The sequence below is a fragment of the Schistocerca cancellata genome, chromosome 5 (genome assembly GCF_023864275.1).
Source record: "Schistocerca cancellata isolate TAMUIC-IGC-003103 chromosome 5, iqSchCanc2.1, whole genome shotgun sequence".
Taxonomy (NCBI): domain Eukaryota; kingdom Metazoa; phylum Arthropoda; class Insecta; order Orthoptera; family Acrididae; genus Schistocerca; species Schistocerca cancellata.
The window spans coordinates 228,097,965-228,120,535 of NC_064630.1; the positions used below are offsets into that span (position 1 = coordinate 228,097,965).

Consider the following 22,571-nt stretch of genomic DNA (forward strand, 5'->3'; position numbering starts at 1 on the left):
TTGACTGTAGGTAGCCTGAGTGGTTGTAGTATTGCTTCTACCTTCTCAGTTAGAGGAAGGAAGCCCACAGCTGAGATTTTATGACCAAGAAACGTCACTTCTGGTGGCCCAAAAACACATTTGGCTATCTTCAGTATGACTCCATATTGTTCTAGTTATCCGAAGACCTCAAGCAGGTGCTGATGATGTTGTTCCAGATTGGTGGAGAACAACAGGGCATCATCAAGGTAAACAAAATGGTGGCACCATGTAGCATGTAAAAAGACCCTTAACAGCAGTATAGGGTATCTGTCAGAAACTGTTTGAAAGTTAAGCCACAATAATCACTGCATGGGTGCCAGGTGCCACCTTTCTTTGGCACTAAGTATAATGCCGATGACCATGAACTTTTAGATGGTCGCATTAAGCCTTCCTGTAACATGAAATCAATTTGACCTTCGCAGTTGCTAAACAGTCCGGAGCCAAACACTTAGCAAACATCTAGACATACACACCATTGAGAGTCCATCCATTGATTTAATATGGTGCAATGTATCATGGGGTATTCACCTTGGGGCCCTGGGTGGCCTGGTCAAAGTCAGGTAGTCCCTCAGTAATGCAGCATACTCACCACTGGACATGAGCTTGGCATTGTGGACTGCTATGCAGCAGTGGAAGGTGGTGACAGTAGGGCTGGTGACGTTGTCCACCAAGCAGGCATTCAACACATTTGCTAGTAGCTGGTAGTGCACCAAGTCTGCTCTGCCTCTGTGATATGGTGTTACAGTCCAATGTTAAGGTACAACTGTTGAGTGGCATACATTGCAATTGATCAGTTGTTAGTAGCTGTTAGGCAAAAAGCAATTGGTGCCTGGCAATGATGCAGAGGCATACAAGGCAATATACTCAGGTCTGAGCCAGTGTCTACCAGGAATTTGATGCTGGACCCTCAATCGATTAAAAACAGGCACTTGGAGGATGTTCGGCAGTAAGTTGCACCTACTGCCAACTGTAAGTGACGTTTGGTAACAAACAAGATGGTGAACACTTCTTTGCCTGATCACCAAACCAACAATCTTACCGACATATCTATGTGTTGCTCAATTGAGCTGTATGTCTGTCTGTGAGGCAATGATTGCCTTGATCTGCAGTGGCAAATGGCTATCCCATAATGTTCATAGCAAGGTATCCAATACTGTGTCCATGTCAACTTTACTGCGCAGATGACTCAGTTATTGCAATGGCTTGATATTGCTGATCTCTTCCTGTGGTAGCACTTGCCGAATGTGATTATGTGATCTTCCTGGGAGGCAGCCGCATGTTGTATCAAAAATTCTGTCTTGATGATTAATGGAAAATCTCATATAAAGATGTGAAACTAATACTGGAGCAGATGCGTTCAGCTCCTTAATGGCACGGGATTCAGCTGAGGTGATGTTGGGGGTTGTCGGGTTCAGCTCCTTAATGGCACGGGATAGCTGCCATCCATTCCACATCAAACGCTCCCTTCCCTACAGCCTAGGTATTCGTGGCAAACGCATCTGCTCCAGTGATGAATCCCTCAACAATTACACCAATAACCTGACCAGTGGTTTCCTCTCCCGCAACTATCCTGCAGACCTTGTCCACAAACAGATCTCCCGAGCAATACATTCCTCCCCGTCCAACAACAATGTTCCTACCCCCAGACCACACAAAAGCATCCCCCTTGTCACCCAATACTATCCTGGCCTCGGAAACATCAACAAATTACTCCGCCAGGGATATGACTTTCTCAAGTCAACCCCTGAAATGAGATCATCCCTTGACAAAATTCTCCCCACACCACCCAGAGTTGCCTTTCATCGCCCCCCTAACCTCCGTAACATCCTTGTTAAACCCTACAATATTCCCAGACTACCTTCTCTACCCAGCGGTTCCTAACCCTGTAACCGACCCCGCTGCAAAACCTGCCCCATGCATCACCCCACAACCACCTACTCCAGCCGCGCTACTGGTAAAACATACACAATTCAAGGCAGGGCCACGTGTGAAACTACACATGTCATTTATCAACTGACATGCCTCCACTGCACAGCCTTTTACATTGGCATGACAACAACTAAACTGGCTGAGCGCATGAACGGACACAGACGAACTGTCCGCCTAGGAGATGCCCAATACCCAGTAGCGGAGCATGCCCTCCAGCATAATTCTAGGGACCTAGGAACCTGCTACACCGTATGTGCCATTTGGCTTCTCCCACCCAACACCAGTCCCTCTGAAATGCAGAGATGGGAACTTGCACTCCAACACATCCTTTCATCCCACCATCCCCCTGGACTGAACCTACGTTAAACAACCTCACTCCCATTTACTCTTCAGTCTTCTCCTCTTTCCCTTTCCTCTTTAGCCATTCACGCATCTTTTCATCCTACATAGTTGTGTTTATCTTTATACTATATACCTCTTTACTTCTGTATGCATCCTCTTTGGTTTGAAGCTGGCGCAATACTTACAGTAGAATATCTTTGGCTTCCCTCTGACAACCATGCCTCCATCCTTGCTACCCTCCCTATTTTCCTTTCCCTGTTGCTTCATAGCCTGGGTTGTGAGTAACTGAATCTCCTTTCCCTTCTTCCCTTTCTTTCCCCTATCTCCTCCCTGATGAAGGAACATTTGTTCCGAAAGCTAGGAATGTAAATTTTCGGTTCTGTTTTATGTGTATCTATCGGCTGTACTGAGCTGAGGTAAGTACTGGCCAGCCCCTCTATCTCTTTGTTAGTATTTGTTTCAATTCTGTCTTGAGCTTAGTGTATGAGGCTGTTTCAGGTGATGTGGTAATGATATCTTGTACCTCGACTGCAAATCTGTGGTCCAATGGACTTAAGACCAGGGCAAACTTCGTCACATTAGCCATTTTTCTCATGCAGCACAAATATGCTTCTGCTTGTGCAAACCAAAGAACAGGATTGTGTGGCCAGAATGGTGGCAAATGCTTAGTGCTAATCCTGAAAGAGTGCATTCTTTGACTATTGCATGGTTCACTGTGTTTCTGACACATTAATTTTCCTTCCGGGCACCTTGGGATCACCATTTGTCAGTGCTTACAGGGGAAATGCTGCCCGACAGTTGTCAGATGTGTTCTGTTTATAGGAGGAAAACCACAGGAATGGAAAAACAGGTTTTATTAATTCCATCATGTTAGGCTACTCTCCAATTGTAACTCAAGAATAACTCAATTGAAGTATAGGCCCCTTTCAGGATCACAGTTTTTAATCAGAAAGGGTGCTGAAAAACTTCATAGGATAGTATCAGAGTGTAGCTGAAACAGAAAATAAATTTAAATCTAAGCATAAACATGTGCATGGAAAAACAAATTGCACATGCAACTCAGCTCTCCTGGTGCCCAGTGCAGCACTACTTGATAGCGATTCTCTTGCTGTGCAAATACGACACTGTACTATCACAGCAAAACACGGGACTTCATGCAAGCACATGGAAGCTGACACATAGGGTGCAACAGCTACTTTCAGATCAGGACAAGTAACTTTTTTAGAAGACTTTCATCAATAACAAAGTCTGACATATTACTATTCTTCTCTCATGGTCAACAGAAGTCATTAAACATAAATGGGAAAAGCAAAGATATCTGATACACATGGCAAATGTTTTCATTGAGCTCTGTGTTTTCATTGTAACAATTACATCTGCATTCTTCAATTACTTTTCAATTTTCATGTCAATAACCAAACAATGGAAAATCCAGCATAGAGTGTACAATATTATGAAAAGAAAAGTTGAAACTCTAGGATAAATTGTAATAATTATTGAAATGTAACTAAAATGCATGTAAGAATGAACTGAACTGATAAATCCACATAAAGTTACATTACAGTGAAAAAGTCTCTTCACTTCCACTAATAAAATGCAAATTAAGAAAGAATATTTAAACTAGTAAGACTGCTGAATTAGAAGTACTTTTGCTTGATCAGCTAAAGGATATTTCAGTTTTAAGTGTGAGTGAACACTGGTTGAAGGAAAACCAAGGTAGTACCACTAGAATAACAGAATTTGAAATTATTAGTAACTTCCGTAGAGAGACATTTATAGGTGGAGAAAATGCATATATTGAAAGCAAGGAATTGAATGCAAAGAAATTAAGTTCAGTAATATAAATAACATTGAAAAACTTTTGAACATTGTGTTTGCAAATGTAAATAACCCAAAATAATCATTGTGTGCATATACCAATCCCCATCAGGCACCTTTATGGAATTTTTAGACAGTGTAGAAAAACTCTTTAGTGAATTAAGGGATTTTAAAGAAAACATTATTTTAGTTGGAGATTTCAATGTAACTTTCAAATAACCTATCAAAATGTATCTAAAATGAATAATTTGTTGTGTTAACACAATTTACCATCCACTGGCCACGAATGTAGTAAACCTGGAAAGACCTCTAAAACTACAATTGATCAAATCTTTTCTGACGTGCAAACACATGTAATAATATAGAAGTGGTTGATACTGGATTCTCAGATAATGAAGCAACAAAATTTACTGTAATTAATCTACTCAGCTCAAATTCCAGGAAAAGTGAGATTTATAAATGAGGACAATGTTAGGACTTTTAATTCATTGTTAAAAAATTCAAACTGGGATTTGGATAAATGTGACAATGCAGATATGAAGTCTGAGTCATTTTTATCTTGTTAAAAACGTAACTATGAAATTCCATCCCCTCTTAAGGAAATCAATGTAAAAACAGAAATAAATGATAACACTGGGGACAAGAAAATCTTCAGAGCAAATTAGAAAATTAATTAAATCGGCTAGGCAAAATCTACCTCTGAAACAGTATGTAAACTGTTACAGAAAAGTGTACAAGAAAGTCAACACAGCAACAAAAAAAAAAAAAAAAAAAAAAAAAAAAAAAAATCAAGCAATGGTTCATCTATAAACAGAAACAAGGGTAACAAAAAAATGAAGTCAGTTTGAAATGTGATAAATACAAAATTAGGCACAAGCAAAGCAAAAACCAAGGGTAAAACTATAAATATTCCTTTACAAGTTGCCACTATATTCAATAGGCCCTTTACAAGTACAGTAGAAAATCATATAAAGACTAATCATATTATCTCTGTAAATCTCAAAACTATGTTTTTGTAGTTAGTCCCATAGTGCTTAGAGCCATGTATGTTTTTGTATCCTGTAAGAGTACAGTAGGCAGAGAATGCAATAAGCAAACTAAAGAACAAATTTTCCTGTGGTGCAGATGGTATTCCAGATAAAGTAATTAAACACACCAAATATATGCTCTGAAGTACGTACAGTACAGACACTATTAGTGAAAGAATGTGTCATGAGTGGTTTCAACACTTCAAGAATGGCGATTTTAACGTCGTAAACGGTCCTAGTGGTTTTCGAAGATGCAGAATTGGAGACATTGCTGAGTGAAGACTCACATCAGACTCAAGAAGAATTGGAATGATTAGTGGGAGTGACACAGGAAGCCATTTCAAAATGTCTCAAGGCTATGGGCATGATTCAGAAAGAAGGAACTTTGGTCCCGTGTGAGCTGAAACCAAGAGGTGTTGAATGATGTTTATTTGTTTGTGAACAGTTGCTTCAGAGGCAAAAACGGAAGGGATTTTTGCATCACATTGTGACCGGGGATGAAAAATGGGTTCATTATGATAAACCTAAATTCAAAAAATAATGGGGATATCCCGGCCACGCTTCCATGTTGACGGCCAAACCGAATATTCACAGCTTCGGTGTAGTGTACTATGAGGTGTTAAAACCAAGTGAAACAATCACAGGTGCACTTGAGCAGAGCATTAAAAGACAAATGGCCACAATACAGCAAGAGGCACTATAAAGTGATTTTGCAGCATGACAAGGCTCAACCCCACATTGAAAAAGAGCTCAAAATGTACTTGGAAACATTAAAATGGAAGTCCTACCCCACCTGCCATATTCTCCAGATATTGCTGCCTCTGACTATCATCTGTTTAGATCAGTGGAGCATGGCCTGGCTGACCAACACTTTTGATCTCATGAAGAAGTCACAAATTGGTTAGATTCATGAATCACTTCAAAAGATGAACAATTTTTTTGATGTGGGGTTCATACACTGCCCAAAAGATGGGAGAAAACTTTAAATACGAAATTTTTAATAATTCAGTTATACAAGCACATTGAATTGGATAAACATATAGAATGGCTCAATAAAAAATTAAATAAAAGCTGTTATATATATTAAGAACACTCAAAAATTTCTGCAATGAAGAAACAGTGATGAGTGCCTTTTATAGATTCATGCATAGTGTACTGCGATATGGTATCATATTTTGGGGTATTTCCAGTCCAGAAAAATGCTCGTTTACTATAAAAAAAGAGCAATAAGAATTATAAAATGGTTTGTACTTAAGAAGTCCTGTGGGGAAACATTCAAAGAACTGAAATTTATGACTCTTCCATCCATGTATATCCATGAAAATATATGCCTTTCAAAATCCTATCACCAGTTCTTTGCTTTTAACAGGGATTATTATGACTATGAAACTAGATACAGAACTGTCTTCCATGGAGAAGTACATAAGAAAGCCCAGTATCAAAAAAGTATAAGATATCGCCCCATTTTTTTAGTGTCCTTCCTTTAAGAGTTAAAAAAATATTACCTTTTTTAAAAAATGAGCCTAAGAAAATGATTGTAATTGAAAACTTTTACAGTGTTGACGAGCACATGCATTTTATGAATTTGAGGACATCCACAATTCAGGTGAAATGTGGCCATATATCACTAGATATAATGTAAACTTAGAATTTGTTTGGTTCATGTATCTGGTAATCTGTTTGACTTTATCTGTGTTATTTGTTTCTGTTTATGTACATAATTATCTGTATGATTTCTATAGGGAGACTATTATTTAAGCTTTTTTCTTTTTGTATCAACATATGACAAGTCCTATATCATTGTACATGATAACATGGATGTTCAAAAAATTAAAGTAAAATGAATAGCTTCAAATATCATTACTTCTGCATCAACTCACAATTAAGCTGTCACATGTTGTTACAATTACTACAGTAAATCTGAACCTGTGACAAACCTAGGCACAATAAAATAAATAGTACTTTCTCATAAAAACACATAACGTTAAAATCAGCAAGAAATTTTTTTGAAAAATTTAGTTATGTACTAAGTTTCATTAACAGCTGTTTAGTAACATTAATGTTAATCCCTTATCTCCCTTTATAGTACGCTACTCAGTAAATTTCCTGATCCAACAAAACAAAAAAGCAACTGTGTAGCAAGAAATATTGAAAATTATGGTTAATATAATTGAATTTTAGTTAATTTAATGCATTATACTAATTATTCTGTTAATGGCAGCTTAAGTATCAGTCAGCTTAATGAAACCTCATTCCTCCAGTTAATTACTGCAGGTCATGTATGTTTCTGTATACAGGTCACCAGATGGAGACAAAAAGTGTTTTACAATAAATAAATTCAGAGGTGACATTATTAATATACTACAATCATTCAACATCAATCTGACGGTAACTGAACCAACTTGAGAAACACCTACCTCTGTGTCTATTATTGATCAGATCTTGATAAATATGTGCAAATATGCTTATAACACACAAGTTGTAAACATGGGTTTTAGCAATCACTATGCTCAAATTCTTGCGATGAATGTTTCAGGACTCCAAATCCCCAGCTGAATACAACACACTGTAAGGAATTTTAGTATAAAAAAATTTGGAATTTTTTTTCTGTCCTAGAGAGTGAAAGTTGGAAAGATCTATATGACTGTAATGAGACCAATGACAAATATGATAAGTTTATGGCTACATTCAAACATTTTTTTGAAATGGCTTTTTCCAAGAAAACAACTATGTTGACCTCTACTCAAAAAACAAACAAGTGAATTAGAAAAGGGATAAGGATATCATGTCAAAATAAAAGGAGATTGTATGAGTACTCCAAGCATAATACCAGTCCTGACTTTATTGCATATTTCAAAAGATACAAAAGAACACTAACACGAGTTATTTCAAAGCAAAAAGAAAACTAGAAAATGACAAAATATTGTGTGATTACAAGAATAAAACTAAAGCAACCTGGCGAATTATAAGGAAAGAAATGTGTTCCAGGCCACTTAATCACAGTAATATACAGCTGATTACGAATAAAAATAAACTAACTGACCCCAAAACATGTTGCTAGTGCTTTCAACAAGTATTTCTCAAATACAGCACAGCAGTTAATAAATACACACCATGACAACCAACCAACCAGTCACTCAGATCAAAAAATTCATTCAAACACATGAGGAACTGTCAAGAATCCTAAAAGAATTACCTAATAAATATTCAGTGGGTGTTGATGAGATACCAGATGCTATTACCAAAGCTAGTGCAACATTTATTGTGGAACCGCTAACAGACATAGTAAATTCATCTTTTGAGAGTGTTGTATTTCCAAATAATCTAAAAACTGCAAAAGTAACACATTTGCATAAGAAGGGTTCAGAAGTTACGTTGCTAATAATAGACCACTTCCAGTTTTGTCAGGCCTCTGCAAAATTATGGAAAATATGTTCCTTAGACGATTAAGTTTTCTTAAATAAAGAGAGGCTGATAAGTGACTCCCAACATGGTTTCAGAGCTGGAAAGTCAACTCAGTCATCAATTTTTGCCTTATTAAATGAAGTATTAAAAGCAGTGGATGAAAACAGCATGCATCTGGGATATTTCTGGATGTAAGTAAAGCCTTTGATGTGATTGAGCATGACATTCTTTTGTGTAAATTAGGTAATTATAGAATTATAGGCCAGTCTGAAAAGTGGATCCAGTTGTACCTCAGAAATCATCAGCAGATTGCAGAAATAAAAAGCAAAGATAGTGAAAGACAAAAATTTGTAGTTTTTACAGTGATGGGCAGAAAAATCAAGTATGGAGTCCCACAAGGGTCAGTTCTAGGACCTGTCCTATTTCTGCTGTATGTAAATGACTTGGCTAGTAAAATACATATGGAGTGTATCATTCTGGAGCTGTGTTACATAACTATATGCCTTCTTACCTAAAATGCATACCAACATAAATGCACTGTACTGTTTGCAGATAACACCAATATTCTAATTAAATCACAGAATGAGGAAAATCTGCAGGAGGCTGCAGTATCAGTTATGCATACCTTAACACACTGGTTCAAGACAAATAGGCACATCATAAATTCTGAAAAAACTGTGGCAGTTATCTTTCATAGCACACAAAACCTCCATCCTGCAAACCCTGTTTTCACTATCGAAGGAAAAAATGTGTTGAAGGTCAGTCATACAAAATTTCTAGGTGTACATGTTCAGGGTGATCTGAAGTGGGAGATACACCTAAACAATTTAAATAAGATACTGAATTCACTAGCATATGCTGCTAGGATCCTCACTCGAAATACAAGCTGCTTGTCAGTGCTGACAAAGTATCATTGCAATATACAGTCGCTACTTAAGTACGGAAAATTTTTTTGGGTTAATGCTGCAAATACTACAAAAACATGTAAAACACAGGAAAAGATTATCACGGTGATAAAAAAAGCTAAATCTAAGGATTCCTGTAGAATCCTTTTTAAAACTCTGAAAATATTGCCACTGCCTTGCTTGTATATATACGAATTACTAATTTTCACAAAAGGGGGCATTTGAAAAAAGAAAAATCTCTTCAAACACAACTATGACATACACACACATGTAATGGTCATGTGGGAAAATCCTCACTTCATTGCTACCTCGGAGATGCTGTGTCCAATTGCTCTTGCACCAACTGTAACACCATGTTCAAACTCACTTAAATCATGATAACCTGCCATTGTAGCAGCAGTAACCGATCTAACAACTGTGCCAGACAGTTGTTGTCTTATATATGCATTGCCAACCACAGTGCTATATTCTGCCCATTTACATATTTCTGTATTTGAATATGCATGCCTATACCAATTTCTTTGGTTCTTCAGTGTAATATACACAAAGATAAAGTATTTGAGTTTCAAACACTGTCCGTGATGTGCTACACAATTCATTGAATCTCCACAATTTGTGATGACATTCCCTACTATCAACCATTAGCTTAGTGTACTAGAACACATTTCACTGACTATTGATTATTATGAACATGGTTTAACTATTAGTTCATGAAGACATCATAATGCAATCTAGCCTTTAATGTTAATCACTATGCAGCAAGGTGAACCATATAGCAAATCTACAAGTGTCTGATGGATGAGTCCATTTACAAAATTATCCTCCCCAGCAGCATAACACAAAGCTTTCTCAACATAATCTCTTTCATCCCAACATTTTTAGCATTAATGCTGTATAGTGCTATTAATAAGTGCAACTTATCACACCTTTCTGCAAGTATTATGAAAACAGAAAATAGTAAATCCATTTTGTGGAAAAAGACGTAAAGAAAAGTAAAACTATTACTCATTCTGAACACAGTTTCAATCCTACTACTAAATAACTGAAAGTAGAAAATAAACAAAGTCCAATGTAGTCCTCAGTGTTCACATTACATTATATCTCCTAACACAAAACAATCAAAAGCATCAAACAGTGATGACATAATCAATATAAATTCCAAACATAAACATTATCAGTGTCCAAAGTTATAGTCAATACTGAAAATGGGATTAAAAAATAATGTTGTTCCTTCATGAAGGCAAACTTCTGTGAATTTCTATTGGTCTTGCACTTCGTTTATTCTACCTGGTGGTCTCCATGGCTTCTCTTTTTGTACATTCTTGTGGAACCTTTCCAACAATAATGAACATGTTTGTGTCTCTAAACTTTATTATTAATTTTCCTTCAAATCTACTTTCGAACTACTTGACCTTTTAGTACAAGCAAATACAGTTCTGCATTTACAAAACACTGTTACTCTTTCACTTGAAACAAATGATAGCTCAAAACCAATCAATACAGTACCTTGTAAGTTTTGGAAAGAACAAGAAGTAGGTGTGTCAAAGTTACACAGTTTATCTACAGATTCAAGTGTCTTGCCCAAGTCTACATTGCGCTCTGTGTTACTACAGACTCATGTTTCATTGTTTTTAAACTATTTGCAGCATATATTTGTATATGCCTTCCAATGTATTTGTATATGCATTCCACCAGTCAAGCTGTAAATACTCATAAAATTCTAGTAAATTCACATGTAGTATCATTTTTGAGTTTCATGTACTGAGTGTAACCCTCCCCCCATGCAACAGGTTTAAAAAATTTTTTGTACAGTCCGCTGGAAAATTGACAGATTCAGAGAGCCTAGTTACAACACTTACAATGTCATCTCTTTCACTCAAAATGTCTGTTTCTAAATTATCACTGCATGGAATAATTAGATTGTCATTGGCTGCAACTGATGCATGACTATTCTACACGTTAGTCACAGTACTTTGTTCATTTTCTAAAACTGAATCTGCATATTCACATGATTGTTTCATGTCAGATTTGAGAGTTAGCTCATGAACTTCAGACTTAATTTGTGAAATTTGAGCATCATTTAAAGATGTAGATTTCTCCACTTCCAAAATTTTCAAATATAATGTCTTCCTAATCTTTGGTTAGATATTCATCTTTTAATACAGGAAAACATGTAATCTCATCGTCATTGTCATCTATGTCATTGAAAATATAGAGTTGTATACTGTCATCACACAAGCTACTTTGTCATTACTAGGCCCATTAACAGTTTTGGCAGTACCCTAGTAAGATCATTTAGTTCATTCTGAAAGTCAAGATATGCCTGATCAGCTTCTTGTTGTACCTCAGATTTGTCGGTAATCAGAAGTCCATGTGTTTTTCATTTAACTTATGCAAGATGAACACTGTTTACATTGCCACTTGTCAAATCACCTCCTGCCTGCAAAATTTGAATCATTGGTTCACTATTTAACTGAACTGTTTCATTATTCAGATAATTTATGACCCAGTCCATCACTTTCTCAATCTATTTTGATACTCTGTCCCCTTACATCATTAACAACATGCGCTTTAAGCCAGTCTAGAAATTCTTGAAATAATCAACACCCTGACATTGAATAGCTTTCTGTTTCTTTTTATGTTAGCCCAAACTTGTCCCTTCCCATTGTTCTCTGTTCCAGACTATAGTCTGATTTTGACATTTTTTTGGTTTACTAATAGTCTGAAATATCGCAAAAATGTTCCATCACGAACAATGTTTCTGCATAGCACCCACAAAAGTAAAATAAACGTTTTGTACTGTACTCTTCTGTTTTGGTGTTCCATGTCTATTGTGTTTGCTATTGCACTTTTCTCATTCCAGATTTTCATTCCAGTGTTTGATAACAGCAGGCAGCAAGCTTCAGTTTATTTCAAAACCATCACTCAGTTTTACACCCTTCTAGGTCCTCAGTGCTGTGTGTGACTTAGATTTTTGAGAAATATGATATGTGATATGAATACACATGGAACTTACAAGAGGTTAATACAACCAACTTGAAAGAAATTAATATGACCATCCTGACTAGTTTCAGTGGATTCCAGCTCCTTCATCATGCTGTAATGCATTATAATCTTTCATTCCTCTATAATAAATGTATTTTTGTTCTTAACAGTAAAAAATTATATTAACTTGCTGCAATTTTAAACTTGACAGAATGTTAACAGTCCGTGTGGGTGGTGTATCGTGTTTGTTGTACAGGAATTCTTCAGAAGAACGGGATTTGGATCAAAAGCCTATTCAGTGTGCTACATGGATTAAGTAACAGATATGCCTTTATACTTTTCATTACATTTTTATTGTACAAAGTGACACAAGTGGTCTGCCACAAATCCTCTGATCAACAAAGCTCTCTAGTGGTCAACTCCCATCTTTACATAGGACTTTGAACAAATGCTCCATTGTTAACAGTACAATTTTTGATAACATAATTAAAAATCATCACAGTAAGTTGTTTCAACATATGTGCAAAATAGTTTCAAACACCCTTATTACTTTCAAATGTACAATTCAGCCAAAAAATAATGTTATTACACATGTTTACATCAAATATGCAGAACAAACAATGAATTTTATAATTTCTTTAATTATATGAAGGTAAAATGAAGCATAAATCTCCTACCACATATATAATATTGTAGCAGCCACACCACAGAAATGCATGAAGGATGGAACTGCAGCACAGCCAACATAAGCAAATGATGCCTGCATTCACGTGGCTAATGTGTGCAGCTTTCCCAGCCCACACAGGACAGAGCAGATGGGCAGTACAAGCTGGTGAATGCAACGCGACACAAATCTCCTACATTTCTTATTGCGGATCACATGAATCGAGTTAACATGGCTCCCCACAAACATGTATGCAAAATCTTGCACACTCACTCATTTCATGGCACACATCCATTCCTTTCGCAGTGCTTTTTCTCCCATCTGCAAGAGTTATGACGCATGATGGTTCGTGCCAAAAACTGAACTTTTGGAGACATGGTCATTGTCTCATGTGGTCCATGGTGTTGCACCATGACTCATCATCAGAGTATATATTCTCCAGGATCGTTGATCAAGCAGTACCGCCAGTGCAACAGTCCTGTATGGACAGACATTAATGATAAGCACTGCTCTTACCATCTTGCAATGTGTGGAAAAATAAATGTGTGTCACCAACAAAAATGATCCTCCTCATTTCCTGTCAACAAGCCTCTTACTTGAGCACAGTGTATGGGCGCAGCAGTAAAGCCAGTTCACTGCATGTTTATGACTGAAAGCAGTGATAACCACGTCTCTGCATCACTGGTGACCCCAACGTGATCTGAGGCTAACACTTGGTAATGAACATTCATTGGTATGAGTGACATGGAACTGTGAGTTGACTGGCACCTGAACAGTATTCCATAGTGAAAAATTACTGAGGTTTTTGGATGAACATGTTTTCTATGTTTCTTTTTGTTTGTATGCTTCACTCATGAACTGCCTAGTGTTATTTTTTGTGCTTTTTTGTCATGTGTTGTGTTATCTTCATTGTGTGCTTTCACATTGTGTGAGGACTTAATTAAGATAGAGACTTTATAAAAGCTGCAAAAGATTATCAAAGACCTGTTCACCTGCAGCCAGAGGCTGGAGAGTGAGTTACAAGTATGCCCTACACACATGGACTCTGCACAACTGCAGACATCTCAGCAAAATTTTGGCGTACTAAGTCCTGCCACACCAACACCTCCTACAATTGCTGGAGTGGCCACAAGCACTGGACAGGTGTTGGTCAGGCTACCTCCCTTTTGGCCCTGTGACCAACCACATAACCTGCAATTTGCCAAATGTGGACATATAGTGAGCCAGCTTGACCAAATATATGCAGCCAAAGTGCGGGATATAATCACCACCTGATTGACGCAGTCATCATATAAATGCCTCAAGGAAGAGCTGACTCAGTAGATCTCATCATCCGAGAAACAAGGGGAGCACCAACTAATGTGACGAGAGGAATGCAACGACCTGTGGCCCTCACAGTTCCTGCACCACTTGCAGAATACCACACAGTCTGACTTGGTGCCGGGCTCGTTGTTACGCATTATCTGGGTGTGCAGCCTACCAGCTCAGGTGCAGGCAGTGATAACAGAACAGACAGAGATGCTGTTGGATGCTGCTGCAAACTTGGCCGACTGGGTGCACAATGCACTGGCGATGGCGCCTAATGCCACAGCTGCAGCAGCTTATGACACTTTTTCCCCACCTCCATGGCAGCGTGACCCCACTGCAGCCACCACCTCAGACACTGACCTGCCCCAGCTAGTGCATAACTTGGCTGCAAAGGTGGCAGCTCTTGTCACTAAGTTGACTAGTTGGTGCATTCAAGGGCAGAGGGCAGCAGGCACCACAGTGGCAGCTGGCCCATCCACTGATGAACCACCTCACGCAACTGGCAGTCCAGCACCAGCCATTCCAACAGTACTCCATGGATAGCAAAGCAACCGGCTAGCAACTTATGCTGGTACCATGCATGCTTTGTCAATGAAGCAACAAAGTGTCATCCTCCCTGCATGCTCCCATATGCCAACTGTGACTGGGCCGACACACACCTGGCTGCAATTCAGGATCAAGATGTCTCTTCACAGCATAATAAGTGGGCAGCGTGAAGTACCTTGTTAACACAGGTTCAGACCTTGCAATATTCCCCTGTTCTATATCAGGAGACCAAAGGCAGGCTGAGGCACTCTCCCTCACAGGCAGTGAACAATTTGGCCATTAAAACTTGTGGCATACACAACAGCAATTTAGACCTAGGACTACAGCACTCATACTCATGGATGTTTTCTGTGGCCGATGTCAATGAGCTGATCCTGGGTGCAGACTTTCTTGGCCACTACAGGCTGCTAGCCAACATAACAAACAGCCAGCTCATTGACACAACAATAAATTTAAAGATAGTCAGACAGTACTGACAGGCCACATTCTACAGTGTAAAACCTGTGAAGTGCCCTAGACCTTATGCTGACATCCTCGAAACATTCCCTGACCTCACTTGACCAGCTCATGCACCAAAGGACATTAAACATTCGATGTTGCACGACATACCAACCGCATCCTGCGCTTCCATCACACCCACATCAACTCGCGCCCAACAGACTTGCAGTAGCAAAGGTAGATCTTGAGGTCATGCTGTGGGAAGGCGTCGTTTGATTGTAAAGTAGCCCATGGTCGTTGGTGCTACATTTTGTCCCAACAAAAGACAATTCATGGTGCCCATGTGTGGAGTATCATACCCTTAATTCACAAATAATGCCAGACAGATCTGACCACACACCTTCAAGACTTCAGCCACGCACTGGCAGGCTGTGCATTATGTAGTACGATCAATTGCGCAAAGGCATACACCCAAATTCCGGTGGCACCCAAAGTCATTGAGAAAACAGTTATTGTAACACCCTTTGGGTTTTTTGAAAACCTGTCTGTGAAGTTTGGTCTTTGGAATGCTGCCCAGATCTGGCAGCAGTCCCTGGATGGCATATTGTCAGGATTGCCATTTTGTTTTGCATACCTCAACGACGTCCTACTGCAGTCCAAGTTGCCCAAGCTCCACTGCCACCACCTAACCACCGTCTTTCAGCACCTGAGTGAAGTGTGCATTCAGTGTGATGGAAAACGAGTTCCATGGGCACTTAATTACCCCTTCCAGATTGACATCACTGCCGGAGAAAGTGCAAGTCATTCTAAACAGGCTGCACCATCAGATGCTCAAGACATTGCACCATTACCACAGCATGTTGAACTTGCTCTGTCCAATGCTGCAGCCATGCAAAAGCCCATGACTAAGGCACTCCACAGTCCCAACTCAAAAGGGAAGACCCCTGTTAATTGGACGGACACAGTGGGGCAGAGCTCCACAGGCTCAGGACAGAATCTCACAGAAGGAACACCCAAACACTGTGCGATCTTAGTGGTGGATGCCAGCCAGACTGACGTCAGCACGGCATTACAACAGCACCTTGATGGGACCTGGCACATGCTCGGATTTTTCTCTAAGAAGCTATCTGAATCGCAATGTGCTTGGAGCGCTTATGGCTGAGACTTGCTTCCGGTATATGGGGCAGTAAAATACTTCCACCCGTCAGTAGTAGCCCAACAATTCGTCATTTTCACTGCCCACAAACTGATTACTCTAGCGTTTCACAACAGTCACCTTGCTCACTGCGTCATCTCCAGAAATTAGAGTACAGGTTGCAATTTACTACTGACATCCATCATATTTTGGGGATAGACAACATAGTTGATGATTGTTTGACCTCAGCGTGTGCCATTATATCATCCTTGTGTAAACTTTGAGGACATTGGCAAAATACAGGAGAAAGATGAAGAACTGCACAGTTTCTGTCACGCCACCTCCAGCAGCTTGCAACATGGGCTGGTGCCTGTCCACAGCTCTACATGGAAAATTTGGTGTGACATCTCAACCGGTGCGCACTGACTGTTCCTCCCAGAGAAATTCCGGTGCAGTGCCCTCAACTGTGTGCACATGCTGTAATACCCTGGCACCAACAGCATTTTGATCCTCATTACTGTGCATTTTGTCTGGCACAGGCTTTGGAAGGACTGCTGCGAATGGGCATGCTCTCGTATGCCATGTCAGCTTGCCAAAGTTTGGAGGCACACCCACGCACCCGTGGGCACCTTCCCCAATGAAACAAGTCAATTTGTGCACGTCCATGTGGACCTCATTGGCCTGCTCTCTCCCTCTCTTAAGGCAAGTGTTATCTTATAAGTATAGTGGACTGCTTCACTCACTGGCTGCGGCAACACCCATCATGGAATTCACTGCCAAGACTGTTGCCACCACATTCATTGACACCTGGGTGGCATGCTTTGGATGTCCCAGTAATGTGACAACTGACCACAGCTGCCAATTTCACTGTGCATTGTTCATGCCTGACAGTGTGTCATCCTATTACACAGGACAACACGCTACCATCTGGCATCAAATGGCATGGTTGAACGGCTCCACAGGACTCTGGAAGCTGCCCTAACTTTCCATGACACCTCATGGCCCTGACGACCTCATTTATGGACAGCCTCTGACAAGACTGGGTGATTTTGTAGAAGTATCACCCCTACATGGAGCCATGGCACCCACTCTGGTAAAATGCCTGTGCACTCAAATGGCTGGCCTCCAAGAGCACAAGCCGATGCAGCACGGCACAGGGAAGGTATTTGTGCACACCAACCTGCAGCACTGCATGCGGGTTATGTTGCGTACCGACGCAGTACAGTCACCCCTCTAGCTGCCCTGCTCTGGACCACACCATGTGATCAACCAACGGGAAAATGCTGGACATTGAGTGCAACATAAAGCAGTCTACAGTCTCAACCAACCATGTCAAGCCAGCTTACAACTTGCCTGCTCCAGCAGCCACACACTTTTTAGACCCGGAGGAAGATCTGACAGCAGACAACACTATTTCCACCAGCAGTCAGACAGATCCCGCTCCTGTAGCCACTGGTGATGCACAGCAGCAGCCTGCTGTCATTGCGGCACCACATACACCTCCCACCACACCACCCAGGTAGCCAGTGCTGCCGCCTGGACCACACCCAACATAAGTGCACTGGTCACCCCCACCACAGCCACCAGTGGACTATATCATATGCACCAGCCACCGCCTCTGATTCAAATGTTTGTGCTGTAGAGACCCCATCTCCAGCTGAACACACCTTCAGCCGGTAGCTCAAGTTGAGCTCCAGACAATGCCTCCCCTGTCTGTCACAGCTCCTGGACCTTTGTTTGCACCCCTGTGATTCCGCTGCATTGGATGTTGAGGCCAGAGTGGCATTTGTGCCAGCTACTGTATTTGCGTTGTCATTGAGCTCCGCACATCACACACACTGCCACCGGACTTGTGCTTACCAGCTCTAGGACCTGCATTCAAGTCGTGAAGACACCATACTCATTATACTCTCTGGGCCTCCATTGCCTCGACGGTTGAGGCTGGATCAAGAAATGCACTGTGCTCCTGCAACTGAGTCAGTTGATGAACTTGCGGAACATGCAAGTGTGAACACTTGGACTTGTCATTCTTGATGTCACTCTGAACAATTTAAAAAGTGAAATTTGTTCTACAGAAGTGCATTAACTGTAGCATTAGTGAACACTCTGGATCATTATTAACATATCAGTGCACTGGCCTTTGAGACATCTTCCCAGCTGACTTGCAGCCACGTGCGTACACTGCACTTTGCTATGGAAGGTTCCTAGCCAGTGCATGCTGCCGGCACTATCACTAGCTGACTGTGCAAGGACAAGCCCAACATTACCAGTCTGGCGTGCTGACATTATGGCCACCACCCTTTAACTGCTGAGCGAACGACCACAGCCATGCCCACACTGTCACCATGCAGTGTGCAAACTTAAACAAATGAGTGCCACAGATTGATCACCATATTTTTTCGTGGCTATGGAGCTCTGACCTCCAGGAGAAGACCAGAGCTGCAGCACAGCTGACACAACCAAATGGTGCCAGGCATTCGCACAGCCCAAGCATGCAGCTTTCCTGTTACACCAAATTTTGGCAATGGTGCATCATGCACAGGCCCAGGTGGGACAAAGCAGACAGGCAGTGTGTGCTGGTCAAAGCGATGCAACTCATGTCTCCAACCTTTCTCACCATCTCTGATCTTTCTCGCCATAAACCACGAGGGTCAAGTTAACGTAATTCCCCACAAACATGAATGTGAAATCTTACACATTTGCTCATTTCATGACATGCATCCATTCATTTTGTAGAGCTTTTTCTCCCACCCATGAAAGTCATGACGATCCACAGATCGTGCCAAAAACGGAACTTTTGGAGACACAGCCTTTGTCTTGCATGGTCTACATGGTCGTGCCACGTCTCATCACCAGAGTGTATAGCTTCCAGGATCGGTGATTGAACCATACTGCCAGTGCAATGAATCTGTATGTATGGACTTTAATGATAAATGTTGTTTGTACTATCTTTTAAGGTATGGAAAAACAAATGTGAATCACCGACAAAAATGACTCTCAACATTTCCTGTCACAAAGCCTCTCCCTAGAGCATAGTGCTTGGATGCGACAATAGAACCAGTTCACTGTATGTTTATGACTGTAAGCAGTGACAACCAAGTCCACACTTCAATATATATTTGAATAGAGCTTTTTAATAGTGTTAACAATAATGCTGCCTTTACACAAATGGCAGCATTTGAAGATTTGTTGTTGTGTTTTGGGTTGCATAATAGCACAAATTGTCATAATTATTTTGAAAATTAGTGACTTCTGTCTTCGTAGTATCTCAAAATTGTTAACATCTTTGTTGGTCGTGGAACAAACTGACAATTCCAAAAAATTTGTGTAGTTTTTTTCTACTTTTAATTGTGTCTATCAGTAGTACTTTCAGTTTCACCTCCTGAAAGTAACCATTTGCCAGACATTCTGGCTCCTTGCAATTGTTAAATTTTCTCAGGAGGCTTCTCAATTTCATACAACTTGACTTTTTGTGTATACGTGTGTTAAAACTAAATCCACAGAAGTTCATCTGATGGTGTGGTGTTATTTCAGAACCAGCAAGTGTGTGATGTACAGGTGTGGGACAGACCATGGCTGCCTAAACGTGAAGTTACACAATTAAATTGCATTCCAATAAATTCAAGTCGGAAAAAGAGAGGTGAGTGAAGTGTTCTGTAGAACAAATTATGAAACTTTTTTAGGCAGTTATGTTATCTAGTAGCAATGAGTATAAGAGGATTGTTCTTTGCCTCACAATGTTTACCATATTTACTGAAGTATAAGATGCACTGAACAAGATGAGCAAGTTTTGTGCTCCTGTAAAATAAGTTATTTAGATTATAATAACAGTTAGTTTGGTACAGATTGCTCAGTAAATGTGAGTACATGTAGGAATATATTTTTTTAATCTTATTATTAAATATTTCATTTTCTTCACTTATTATCACAAAAACCACGAACAGACAGTAAAGTCAGGTTATTGTAAAACTTTTATTTTTACTTCCCCACAGTAGACGTAGAGAATCTCATATATGCACTAGCAGTTTGTCTATATACAGTTGTGTATAGGCTAAATGTTTGTAAATGAATTTTCTAGTTTGACTTATTCTTACTAAAGTATTATTTTCACTGTAAGTGAAAAGTGCCTGACTTGTTGTAGAATTGTTAGTTTTGGGATTTGGTGTGATGGGTGCTGTAGTTTTTTTTCCCCACTGGGATAACTGTAGTGCCATGGGACAACAATCAATTGACAACCAATGTACAGTATATTGTCTACATAATTCAGACACACTATCCAGTGAAATACATAAGACAACTGTCCATGTGAAATATGTTTAACTACTCACAAAGAGCTCTTCTTATGGGGCAGCCGCAACTGTAGAAGTCCATTTTAAAAAGTGAAGAAACCACTGGACAGTTGCATCATCCACAATCCTTTATTATGTACACAGTGTTTTCAGAACACTTAAAAGTTCCATTATCTTGTGTAAAAAATAGAATCACTTAATCATCTGAGGTCATCCTCATCCCAAAATCATCATGAAACCAAAGGTTCCGTGTGAAAAGAGTAAAAGATAACTTTAAGTGTTCCACAACTGGTCATTTACCCAATAAAAGAGAGTGGATTAAGCCACTGACCTGCAGTTTCTCATTTTTCAAATTTACCTACCCAATAGTCTAATAGATATATGTACAAAATGTAGTTGTAAAATATTTTTCTTACAAACAAATTAAAATATAAACCCATATGTACCAAGAAGTATCTTGCTTCTTTCTGCCATTTTCTCTTTAGATATATTTAATTTCATGTGGATGCAAGACAGCACTTTCAGCATTGCAAAGAGAATCAGCAAGATCTGACAATATTATGAGAGATGTTTCTTAGACAATGCACACTAAATTCTTGTTTACTTACAGGTTTATATTTTTATTTTCTGTTTATTTATTTTTTAATTATCTCTTAACAGTCCTTCAAAATGATCTCCCTGCTTCTCTATGACTGAATCTCAACATCTCAGAAGCTTTTATTATTTCATCGATAATGCCACTTCTGTTCACCTGTTGAATAGCTCAGGTAATGGTGGTAGAAAGTGCTTCCAGCGAAAGATAATTATGTCGGTGCATACATTTTTTCAACTGTGGGAACATTGAAGTCTGGTGGACTTGTATTCAGGTTTTGGGGAAGATGTGGTGGCACTTCGGATCCATATTCAAGCAGTTTTTAGTCTACAACATTGCCAATATGTGGATAAGCATTGTCATGGAGAATGAGTGGCTCAGCCTTGAGCAACTGAGGTTGGGTTTTGTGCAGTTTTCTGTGCACATTTTGTATGAAGTTACAATAACACACTGCTGTCAGACTTGTTCCACATGAGACTCTATTTGTTATGATGATTCCTTGGTGATAGTAACCAAAAATCATCATTTGCTTGAGCATGTTGAAATTTTTTTGGACATGGAGAATTAAGCCCTCCACTCATTGGACTGTGATTTCAACACCGGTTGAAGTCTCTAACTCATGTTTCATCTATAGTGACAATTCAACACAAGAATCCTTGACCTTCATGGTCAAATTGTAGTTTGAGCAAGATTGCAATGTCCAGGCATTTCTGCTTCTCTTCAGCAGTCAACCAGTATGGAACTTATCCTGCAGAAATTCTTCTCTACTTGAAATCATTTGTCAGAATATAGAATACTGATGTTGGGGGAATTCCCATGGCTTCAGAAAGTTCCTCACAAACCATACAACTTTAATGAACACATTTTATTTCTTTCAAATTTCAGTTATTAACTGTAGTGATCAGATTTTTCTCTATGAAACATTATTAGTGCAGGTGTTCAGGCCAGCAACCGCAGCTACACTGGCAAAGTTGATTGCTGTATTGTGGCACAAAAAAAGTTCACCTTTACATGAAATTGTGATGGTTCACAATTAATTAGCCCACTGAAGGTTATTTACTCTTCAGTAGTTAATTTAAGTGAGTCCATTACATGATTTATTAAGTTTAACAATAAATCACTCATATGAGAATTACCTTTCACAGTACTTGTTTACAACACAGTCC

At 39.6% G+C, this 22,571-nt stretch overlaps 1 protein-coding gene across 22 annotated transcripts in view; it reads left to right on the top strand.

Moving 5' to 3' along the window:
• Positions 1-22,571, top strand: part of LOC126188844 (uncharacterized) — a 2,133,693-nt gene that overhangs the window by 1,131,222 nt on the left and 979,900 nt on the right. For 9 of the 22 annotated variants that reach the window (XM_049930479.1, XM_049930466.1, XM_049930477.1 and 6 more), the window contains one exon: positions 20,059-20,164. The exons of the other annotated variants lie outside the window; for them this stretch is intronic. In XM_049930479.1, the coding sequence (XP_049786436.1) occupies positions 20,059-20,164 (106 nt within the window). The remainder of the gene's footprint in view (positions 1-20,058; positions 20,165-22,571) is intronic. 22 annotated transcript variants of the gene reach the window in all.